Below are 10,882 nucleotides of genomic sequence, written 5' to 3'. Positions count from 1 at the left end.
CTTTTTTCTGGTATAAACACAAACATTATCTGTACCCCGAGTCTTCATCAGGACCAAAGACCAATTCTAATACTGCCCAACATAATGTATGAGTTCCTGGTTGAAGTTAGAGTTCAGGCCTGAGGATGAATGTGTGTGTGTGTGTGTGTGTGTGTGTGTGTGTGTGTGTGTGTGTGTGTGTGTGTGTGTGTGTGTGTGTGTGTGTGTGTGTGTGTGCATGTGTCCATATCAAACTGCCTTATTTATGGGACAATATCTGAAAAAACATCCTTCAGTCTCACAAAATGATTGCTAATCCACTTTGTACCCCTATCTGCACCCCCTAAAAAAACCAAAAAATATTGACCATCTTCTACTTATATCTTTAATGATCATCTCATTGATAAGCACCTTGTGGCAGGCCTTGGGCAGTTTTCTGTTCATTTTTAGGGTGGAAATCAATCAGACATGGCAACCCTTCCAAGCCCAGTATTCGACTGAATCCGCCTTGGTCACCCAAAGTCCTCCCCATACAAAAAATTCTGGTGACAGTGGTTTGCCAACTTGATGTTGTTCAAGGCTTCTTAGCACATTTCAGCATTTCAGCAGCAGCAGCTTGAAATAATGACTCTTAAATTCTTAATAATACAACAATTTATTTTCTGTTCTTTTTATCAAAACAATAACACATTATTAGACAATTACAAAAAACACTAAATTTACTGATCTGAAATCTCACCCTTTATCAAATTAGTATTACAATTGTTGTTATTATTAATCATTCCTGTCATTCTATTGCTATTCTGAGTTAATGCTGTACAAAATATAGAAATGTACATCATAGTACATGAACTACAAGCCCTGTAAAGTCCAAAACTGGGCAGCAGATCCTGACCCCCTGAAACAAGCATAAACACAAATGAATCAAGGGCAAAATAAAAAGATATTTACATTTCATGGCCCCCGCCTCTGAAACACACAGCTTGTAACTCAAACATCATGGGCAGGCCGTGTGTGTGTGTGTGTGTGTGTGTGTGTGTGTGTGTGTGTGTGTGTGTGTGTGTGTGTGTGTGTGTGTGTGTGTGTGTGTGTGTGTGTGTGTGTGGTTGTGTGTGTGGTAGTAGCAGTTAAGAGGCCGCTGGAGGCACAAAGTCCAGTCTTAACTCCTGGCTCACAATTGACCTCATGCCTTCCCTGTCTCTGGGGGCGCAGCTCTCCGCTTGATAGTACTGCTGTGTATTTCTTCATCATCTGAACCTACAACAGGGGTGTGTCCTCCATTGGTATCTGTTGTCTGGCTGTCAGAGGAGGAGTTTGAAGATGAGGAGGACATGCGGGACTTGGGATCCAGACCCTCAAGGACATCTCGAAAGTTTCCTTTCCTAATAACTTCTTCACCGTTGTTGTTTGCTTGGGCTGTAAGTCAAATTAGGCAGGAACAAATAAACAAAAAACAGTGTTAAGGATGCAGTTGTATTGTACATTTAATCTACATTTCTGGTAAGTTTTCTTACCTGGCAACGGAGAGGACAGACCTCCATCGTCTCCCCCAGAACTGAAGAAAACATCTAATGCTTCCTGGTCAGAGATATCGATCAGCTCCATCTGGTCTAGCAGATCTACATTCACCTCCATTGATGAGATGCTTCCGATAGGAGCTGCAATTGAAAAATTATATCTGTAAGAATGTGTGTGTGTGTGTGTGTGTGTGCGTGTGTGTGTGTTTGTGTATCTTGATTTACACAGCTTACGTCTCTTGTAGTCTCTTATACAAAGGTGCGCAGAGGAGAGGTAAACGTCTACATCGTGCTGGAAGACCTCTTCAAAGAATCGTTGCCTCTCTCTCAGTTTAAGCTGTTGTGCTGCATCCACTTCTGGAATCCTCTGGCCTCGCTCAGACTCCGCTGGAAACAACAACATTAGGTTTTCTGGTGAATATTATGAGTCTACTCCTGGTGGGCATGCTACTCTCTGAGGTTTACATTAGGATGTGGCACAAAACCATCTTGCAGCCTCACAGAGGTTGAGTTAACAACCAGTAGGGGGAGATGTTGAGTTAGATCTGTGTCCAAATCTATATCTCCTTTATTTTCTTGACTTCTTGATATTATCTGATTAATTAATTACGATATAGTTGAAATGCAACACAAAAAAGAAAATTTGTAAAAAATTATGTGAAGCAAAATTTATAAAATATATTGTTTGTAAAGGCAGATGGTGCAGTGGTTAGCAATGTCGTCTCACAGCAAGAAGGTTCCAGGGTTGAGCCCTGGCTCGGGCACGGGATCTTTCTGTGTGGAGTTTGCATGTTCTCCCTGTGCCTGGGAGGGTTCTCTCCGGGTACTCCTCCCACAGTCCAAAGACATCAAGGGCTAGGCTAATTGATACTCCAAATCGAAAAATTGACCATAGGTGTGGCTTTGAGTGTGAAAGGTTTTCTGTCTATTTGTGTTGGCCCTGTGATGGACTGGCAGCCCGTCCAGGGTGTATGCAGGCTCTCACCCGAAGGCTGCTGGGATAGGCTCCAGCCCCCCCCCCCCCCCCCCCCCACACACACACACACACACACACACAGCCCTTAACAAGATAAGTGGTAGAAAATGGTTGGATATTGTTGGATATTGCTCATATCTGAACTGATACCTGAGGTCAATTTAATTCAAAAGGCTTCATTACCATGAATGTGTGTGTGTGTGTGTGTGTGTGTGTGTGTGTGTGTGTGTGTGTGTGTGTGTGTGTGTGTGTGCGCGCGCACGCATGCATCTGTGTCTGTGTCTATGTCATTCATATTCCCTCAGGTTCTGGAATGTTGATACATACTGGGCAGCATTCCATTGTAAATCTGGGAGGTCATGAAGTTCACTGAAATGTGAAATGACTGAAAGGGCCCGATTCAAATACATTAGCATACGTCCAGCTGTTGCTGTTGTCTTTGTTCATTAAGAGAATGTAGAACAAGGTCGTCACCATAAATCAGACTTCAACTAAGTAACAGCACTTGGCAACTTCATTTACAAATATTGTTGCAAGCCTTCAATACTGTTAAACGGCCTCTAGTTTTGATTAATCTGACATGACTATGACAGGAGTCCTGTTCATATAATGCATTCATGTTCCAATCATATTAACTTTGGTCATGTCCATTCAGGTTATGTCATTTAACTCAAATGTAACAGATGCATGTCACCACAGCAAACTTTATACAAACTTGTGCCATCAGATGAGCTAGCTTATTTATATTTATTAACTTTTTATCAGTGGATGAGCTGTTGTTGCGAACTTTATGTTAACTTGCAGTTTTGCAAATAGGTGAGCAATACTAACATTATGTTATGTTGATAATTTACCATTTGATGAGCGATCTTATCTATCTTTATATGAACATTCTATTTTAACTTTGGATGAGTTATTATTGCCAACATTAACTTGATATTTTGCAATTAGATAAGCCACTGTAGTTTACATTTGATTAACTTCAACCTGGAAGTGGCCCAGTAGCCTACTGTTTAACAGTAACTCAAGAAACTCCATGAGCATGTTGAATATTTTTAACTTACACATAACTGGGTGGCTGCCGTGAGCCATGTATCATAGTAGTGCATTTTAGTAATCTCAATCAATTTAAAAAATATCAAATCAATAAATTTTGTCTCTACTGGATTGCTGTAAAAAAATGGCATACAAACAATGGAAAAATAGGCTGTGTGGCTGGAATTCTGTCCCTCAGCTTCAAACATTATTAGAAACAGTAGGATGATGTAAGTTAGCGCACAAATAAAAGACCTCTGCTATTTTTAATATTTCGGTGCTTATTTATTACAAATTATATTATTGATATGCCTTGCAAAAGCAGTAATCTCTTGTATTAGCACAAAAATAATCTTGCTTTAGATGCAGACAAATTACATTTGCCTTCTCATCAGAACAGGGGGAGCACATGCAGTATGTGAGTGTGGAGGTGTGAATGCCTGAAAGCTCTCATCTCTTAGACCTTGTCTGTGAATGAAAAGATATAAAACATTGAAAAAGTACAGTAAAATTCAAATTGTTGGTTTACATTCAGTGTACAGGAAAAATCAAAATATGTTCCTCCAAGTGTAAATGGAATGGTAAATAGATCCAGTCTTTCATTAGGCTGTATTTAATCCTACACAGTGAAGGGTTTTACAGAGCCTACAGGCAGCGACAGAGCTAATTAGATAAGGCTTTTTAGCCTCATCTAAACCAGGTATAATGTGAAGATTATCTGTCCAGGAGCACACAGCTCTATAAATTCATCAGATGAATGAGCACAGAAATACATTCAGTTTAAGCTATTTACAATAAAAAAGGAGGATTCCAGGAGATTCCCTCTGACACAAACTTCTTCAGAATGAACAATATTAAGCTGCTGCAATCTGGATATAGTTGCAGAGACCAGTTTACTTCCTCAAAGTGCTGCATCAGCACAGCCCCTCCATGAGTCAAGCCCAACTCCTGTCTCCACAACTCCACTCTGGCCTATGCGACAACCTGCCTCCTGGGCTCTTTTGACAATCTGTAAAGCTTTAGATGTGAGGTTGTCAGATTGGGATGACTGATGCTACTTATGGGCTACATGCTAGAATGCACAGCACCTACAAATAGGGTTTAGATTCCTTTCCCTGTGGGAATCTCAAAGCAAAATGACAGCAGAGAGTATTGTTTGAGCAATTTGCTCATTCATTGAAGTAATTTCATGGATTTTTAGATGCCAAAGTTGGTAAACACTGTGTGGTCACCGAGTGACTGACTGACTGAGTGGACAAGTTGAAATGCACATGTACAACATCAAGAGTGCAGTCTTCTCCTATGTCTGCCGGGCTGATACAGCATGCAAGAAGAAGGAAGTTACTTATTCAGATTTTTCTAACACTCATATTGCTCCAAACTGTGGGATATTTTTTTCCTTGTTCTAATGAGTTTTACACCTGGTGAAATCTACGATCTGAAATACAACTGATTTAATCAATCAGATTCCAGAAGACCACTGGCCATTCATTCTTCTTTCTGGGGGGGATGCCATTTGGGACTTTTAATGTCACTAGCAGTGAAGACAGAAAAGGAGTTGTTTCCTGATGGAGAAGGCAATACCTGTTGTCTCCTGTCACACTCAAAGTGGGCTATTAGTTGAAAGTGAGCCAGCATCCATCTTTTCTAGCACACTGCAAAGATACTCCATCTTTCAGCTTCTTCTCAGATAATCACACAGCACCTCCAGGAGGATGGTATGTGTGTGTGTGTGTGTGTGTGTGTGTGTGTGTGTGTGTGTGTGTGTGTGTATGTGTGTTGGGGGGGTCTTGTTAGCTCCTCCATTTGAGCCACATTTCAACACCTATACCTACCAGCTCTTGCTCCATTCATCATAAGATTGTTTACGTTACTATTGTAACTTATGAATTAAAGATGAGCTGATATTTTTGTGCTTGTAATCTTTCAGCCTCCAACAGAGGTAAGCAGGTTTAATTAAAGGCTTACTCTTGGAGAATTACTTTTAAAATCCCAATGTAATACACTAATCAAACCTCAGAAAATATGAGTGTTAAGTTTGGCTCTTAAAACTGCATTTTATCTCTAGTTGAGCCATGTAATGTGTTCAAGAGCTTCAGTACTCCACAAAGACTAATATTGCTCTGCTACAACAGAAAAAACATGAACATACAATATCCAAGAATGTGTTGTATAAACCCAACTACAAACTTATCTGTGCAAAACTTTGTCCACATTTTGGCTCTCTGATCATGGATCTAGCTAGTTATTTGTTAGTCACCCAGCAACCATAGCAGTTGTCTCTTCAAATTATTGAGATGATGACTTGCACAAGACTATGATTATTAGATAACCTCTGTGTCACAATATAGGTACTTTGCCTTTGAATTTGTCCTTTACAAGTTAAGGATGTGGTAAATTCACACAGAATTTGAAGCAATACTTCAGTGTATTTTGCCTTTGTGTACTCACAAAACCTTTAATGATGTTTTACCTCCTTCATTACTTCTTTGTTACTCCATACCAGACAGAGCCAGCCACATATGTTTAGCATGAAGCTAATGGCAACTGAGAGCTAAAAACAGCACCAAAAAAGCAGCCAAACTGTCCCTATGTCATAATTAGCTTAAAGCTAAATGTACATGGCAGGCTCTTAATACATTTTTAAATCATATTTAAATCAAATGCAGGATGTTAGGAAGACAAATTTTTAAGAAAATTTTAAGAATTTAAAAGGCAAAAAACACTTTTAGATCACCAATGTCCTCCATGGTTATTACAAATTACCAGAGGCCCCAATAAGGCAGGTCCTGTTCAAACAGGAGGTTCCCCCTTAACAAAAGTGATTTCTTAATATTCCTCTTTACTTTAGTGAAATCTTGAGTCATTTCAGTGACTGTTCTGTTTATTGCTTTGTTTATTATTGACAGTGTGTGTGTGTGTGTGTGTGTGTGTGTGTGTGTGTGTGTGTGTGTGTGTGTGTGTGTGCGTCTGTATTTTTGTCCTTTCTTTGCACTGTTACACAACCTGAATTGCTCTTGTGTATTAGGGAAGCAGAGGGGGCCACGCTCACAAAGCAAGATGTCAGTAAGCATTTACTGTTATCTGTTTGACATGTGTGTTCAAATGAAAAGGGAACAGCTGAGGATGTCGTGTCTTGACAGAACACACAGACTTGTTTTGGATGAATGAAGGCTTCTAATTCCCTTGAAAAGGAGAGCAGACAAGATTCAAATCACTCATCTGTGGTGCAGCAGAATATGATGGTTTTCATTACAGGCTACAGATTTGTGCTTATCATGGAGTTTTCCATCCTACTCAGTTGAACCCTGATTGATCACAACTATTGACTGCTGCTACTTAAAGGCTGCAGCCCACTGAGAGCTGAAGGTTAGCTACAGATGCAAATGCTCAAATTGATTTTGCTTCCCTCTTTAGGTCTGTTTTTTTTACCCCCACCCCCACTGAATCACCTTGATCGAAGCAGGCTTCCAAATGTGGATGATCCCTGTGACCTCTGATTAGTGCAACCAGTCACACAGGAAAATCCCCTGTCACAGGAGAAGCATGACCACTGTGCCCACAATTGATCACATGTCCAGCCTGCTCCATCTCAACAGCTAGTTTGAGTTTCATGACACAAGACAGCTGAAAGGATCAAGGGACACTGCAGACTTTCTTGTCTTTTATATGTCCACCCTTTTCATCTTGTTCGCCTCATTCTCAGTCTTTGGGAATAGGGGGAGAAAAAGCCACTGATCAGGGCTCAGGACCAGCTTGAAGTGCAGAATGATGAGAACACACAGAAAGATCCAGATAAATTAACAGAGCCAGTCGGAAGTGTCAGTGTGACACTGCCTCCCCATTTAAAGACAAACCCAGGTCCTTCTCTGTGGGGGCCGATAGAGAAAGAGCTCATTCAGAGCTGCACAGAGACAGAGATGCAAGGGAACAGGACTAGCCTGCACTCCTTTGACATGATGCAAGGTACAAGAAATCATTTAGGTTTTAGTGGAGGGTGAATACACCGAGATCAAACCTTTTACTTTAAATGTACCGGTACTTAAAACGTATTTCTGATACAGTGCTGATATAATATTATCTTTTTACTTTTGTTTAATTTCTGTGAAACATATTTGATGATGATACAGATGTTTTATAAGTAAACACAACAAATCTTCCAGCAGATATAATGCATTATCTCTGCATGATGCTTAAGACATCATTCAGATGTCTACTCCCGTCTCCTTCTGCAAACAAAGCCCATCTTTCAGTAGCTAAACTATAAATATAAAGATTTGGCAAGACCCTCTCTTTTCAGCTTCATGTGCCTCTCACATTTTCAATGACAGAATCTGAAACTCTGGTTTAGAAACACCAACAGCAGAGGTAATGCAGTGATCTGGAGGCTAAATGCAGCCATGTGATGGCTTGGTGTCACCCACAGGCTACCATTAGCCACCACTGTGCAAAATCAAAGTGTTTCCCCTGTGACAGGGCAAGAGCAGGTCAGAGACTCTCCAGCTGATCTGGTTGTTTTTGTTCATCAGAGCAGATCGGGCTGTAACCCCTCAATAAATTACAAGTTAAACTGAAACCCCTGTGGGAACCATCACTTCCTCCTCTACTTTTGCTGATTACAGAGTAGTTTGCCAGAGTCTCAGTTGGACTCTTGTCAAGCGAGCTGACGCTTTTTCTGAGAAGTGGTTTTCTTGTACAAATGGATGAAGTCACCTCAATTTAAAAGGCTCTTGTGGTTTGTACATGTCCATGTGTTGCCGTGACCATCCAATTACTTTGAATAAGTTCTCGAAAAGACAGCTATAACAGCAGTTGGGGCAACGAGTAGAAGTAATGTAAATACAAAATATCTCATGAGCTCCTCAGAATTAGTTTGGTCTGCCTCTTCCTCTGTCTGGTAGTAGTTACTTGACATGCTGGCACTGAGCCAGCCGGTACCCCCCACACACCTTAAATTCTGAGTTGACACACCACAGAAATTCAATTTCAAACAAGAATGTTTGCCGAAGGGGGAGGATGAGGCTGTTAAGTTGCCAAAGTTAGCCAAAACTGAGTCAACATGTGGGTTGTACAGATAGATAGAGGGGAGGAAGTCTGCATGGGCTCATTAGTGAAAACGGATGTCTTTTTATTTTTACAAAGCGTCTTTTTCCGGTGCAACATTAGCCTCAACAGCAGTGGGGTACAGCTGGTCATTCGTGGATCAGTGAATCAGTCTCTTTAAAAAGGCTGTTAGAGTTACATTGAGTGCAGTCTTGCCCATAAATGTGGTGTTAAATTATCTACCACATTTTAAGTGCTTGAACACACATTGGTGTTGGTTTCTATTTTCAAGACATTTCTGTCTCATTATTTCCTGGTTATCACACACAAACCTTGAACTGAAAGTAGAATCCACTGTCTTATCCCTCTCTCTCAGTTTTGTTTTGGGTTTTTTTTTGGTTTCCCTTACTCACTTTTGTGTCTCCAAAACTGCCATTCCCCAGCCTCTGCATGCAAGATGAGAGGACTGATGGCAGTTGTGTTTCTCTGGTTCTGGTTTGTTTTGCTCAGGACAAAGCAGCATCCAGCACCAACAATGACATCAGTGTTAACTCCATTTCAGTGGATTACACCAGACTGTCAATAGGACCGTTTGTAGGTCATTGTCCTGTCCAACTATCCCCCATAAGTCCACAAGCATACTGTCATGGGTTCTGACCAACATAAATAGGCTTCACCAGCTGACAAAGTGATGACATGTCAGCAGCTTTAGCGACATGTACAAATCCCCTTATTCAGAGTGACTCAGTAATTAATTAACTCCACTGTAGATGAGTCATTGCCCTAGTTTTCCCTTCCTGCATTTGCCTGTTTCTTCCCTTATATGTGTAAGAGAGAGAGAGAGAGAGAGAGAGACTCATTACCCAATAATTTAAAACATCTTCACCTGCCAATTGCTAGTGAGAGATCCAATTGTGTGTGAATCCATCGGAGCCTGATCAGTTAGCCATGCAGGATGTACTTGGTATGGATTTTTAATCCTCTAGTTTTCTTGTTAAACAGCATCCATCTCCTCAGTCTTATCTGGGTCATGCCCGAGGGGATCGAACTAAGAATTCACCCAATCTCCTGACTGCCATCCCTGTCTGACATGCTTTCAACAGCTGGTCAGTACTTCTCTCCTCAGTACACCAACATGCCTCTCTGGTACATTCCAACAATAGTCGAGATATGACAGAATGGACGACAGAGGCCCTCAGCAACAGATGGGAGACGTCTTGTCTGAGTCTCATCCTGATCCTGTTCAGCCTCACAAAATCACCCACTGATCCAACCGGAACTAGTTCACTCACAGGTCTGTGTGTCCTGTCAGGGTGGGTGTGTTCATCTGTCAGACCTGATGAGATCTGCAGGCTCAGTGCCATTCAAAATAACTTTAACTCAAGCTCTGCACTGGCCACAATCCATGACTGACTCAGTGTCTGTATGAATACATCCTTGTTCCTGTGCAAGTGACCTCTTAGAATTGGTAGACATCACTCAGGATGATGATTCAACATTCCTGTCTGGTATTTGGCTGGCAATGCACTCTTCACAGTGCTGCACTCTCAACATCCACACCACTGCAGAGATTTAATACACAAACTGAGCTGTCACACCACTAATAGTGTGTGTGTTTTCCTCATACTTTCCTGCATACCATTACTTTTTTGTCAAGTGAAAAACATACAAAAAGGAATTGGGTTAGAACAAATTATCTGTACTTCCCAGACAAATACTCTCTGCTACACACATACACACGACCACTGAATCACCTTTGGGATGATTACATGACTTACATTTATTTCCAAGAGATATGCCTTTACAACTACTTAACACTAACCTTAACCTTAACCACTGACCCAGATTTGGCAGTTTCACACACTTAAAAATATTACTCACAGGTCAGACACTTGCTGTGTAGGTTGGCTGATGAGGAGCTCATGTTGGTGATGAGTTGAAGGAAAGAAACAATCAATCAGAGAAGATGATGACCCGTCAGTCCTGGGAGAGTTCAGAAGAGAGGCTGTCAATCATCTCTCACCTACTCGAAAGCTGCTGAGAGACACTCTGCTCTTCTCTCCCCCTCGCTGCTGGACTGTGAGAGCCACTTGAAGGAACAAGTTTGAGGCTCTGTTAAAGTGGACCAGCTGACCAATGATAGGGAGGAGGGAGGAGCTGAGGGGGACAGGAGAGGAAGGGATTGAGAGGAGGGATAGAGGGATTTTATGTAACAGAGTGGAAAATACCAAGGAGAGACAAGACACATGCCTTTGTTATTTTTATCTTTTTACACACCCTCCCCTCCCCTCCCCTCCCCTCCCCTCCCTTTCCCTCCTCTGCCTTTGCCTCT

At 41.4% G+C, this 10,882-nt stretch overlaps 1 protein-coding gene across 1 annotated transcript; it reads right to left on the bottom strand.

The window, feature by feature from the left end:
• Nucleotides 1-989: 989 nt before the first annotated feature.
• LOC147267616 (dysbindin) lies at nucleotides 990-10,653 on the bottom strand. The gene is made up of 4 exons (XM_086198552.1): nucleotides 10,432-10,653; nucleotides 1,731-1,883; nucleotides 1,494-1,637; nucleotides 990-1,395 (listed from the first exon to the last, which is right to left on the bottom strand). The coding sequence occupies exons 1-4, from the start codon at nucleotides 10,472-10,474 to the stop codon at nucleotides 1,163-1,165; spliced, it is 573 nt and encodes a 190-aa protein (XP_086054678.1). The 5' UTR covers nucleotides 10,475-10,653; the 3' UTR covers nucleotides 990-1,162.
• Between the last annotated feature and the right edge of the window lie 229 nt (nucleotides 10,654-10,882).

The sequence above is a fragment of the Aulostomus chinensis genome, chromosome 3, assembly GCF_037954235.1.
Source record: "Aulostomus chinensis isolate RoL2024-O1b breed Wild chromosome 3, RoL_Achi_v1.0, whole genome shotgun sequence".
Classification (NCBI taxonomy): Eukaryota; Metazoa; Chordata; class Actinopteri; order Syngnathiformes; family Aulostomidae; genus Aulostomus; species Aulostomus chinensis.
The sequence above is the reverse complement of the archived record's forward strand: the minus strand, read 5'-3'. Positions and strand labels throughout refer to the sequence as shown.

Excerpts from the sequence above, each read along its gene's own strand:
- LOC147267616 (XM_086198552.1), bottom strand. The coding sequence starts at position 10,474 with ATGAGCTCCTCATCAGCCAACCTACACAGCAAGTGTCTGACCT. Across the intron at positions 1,638-1,730 it reads TATAAGAGACTACAAGAGAC|CTCCTATCGGAAGCATCTCA; the intron begins GTAAGCTGTGTA and ends TTTCAATTGCAG. Across the intron at positions 1,396-1,493 it reads TCTGTCCTCTCCGTTGCCAG|CCCAAGCAAACAACAACGGT; the intron begins GTAAGAAAACTT and ends TTTGACTTACAG.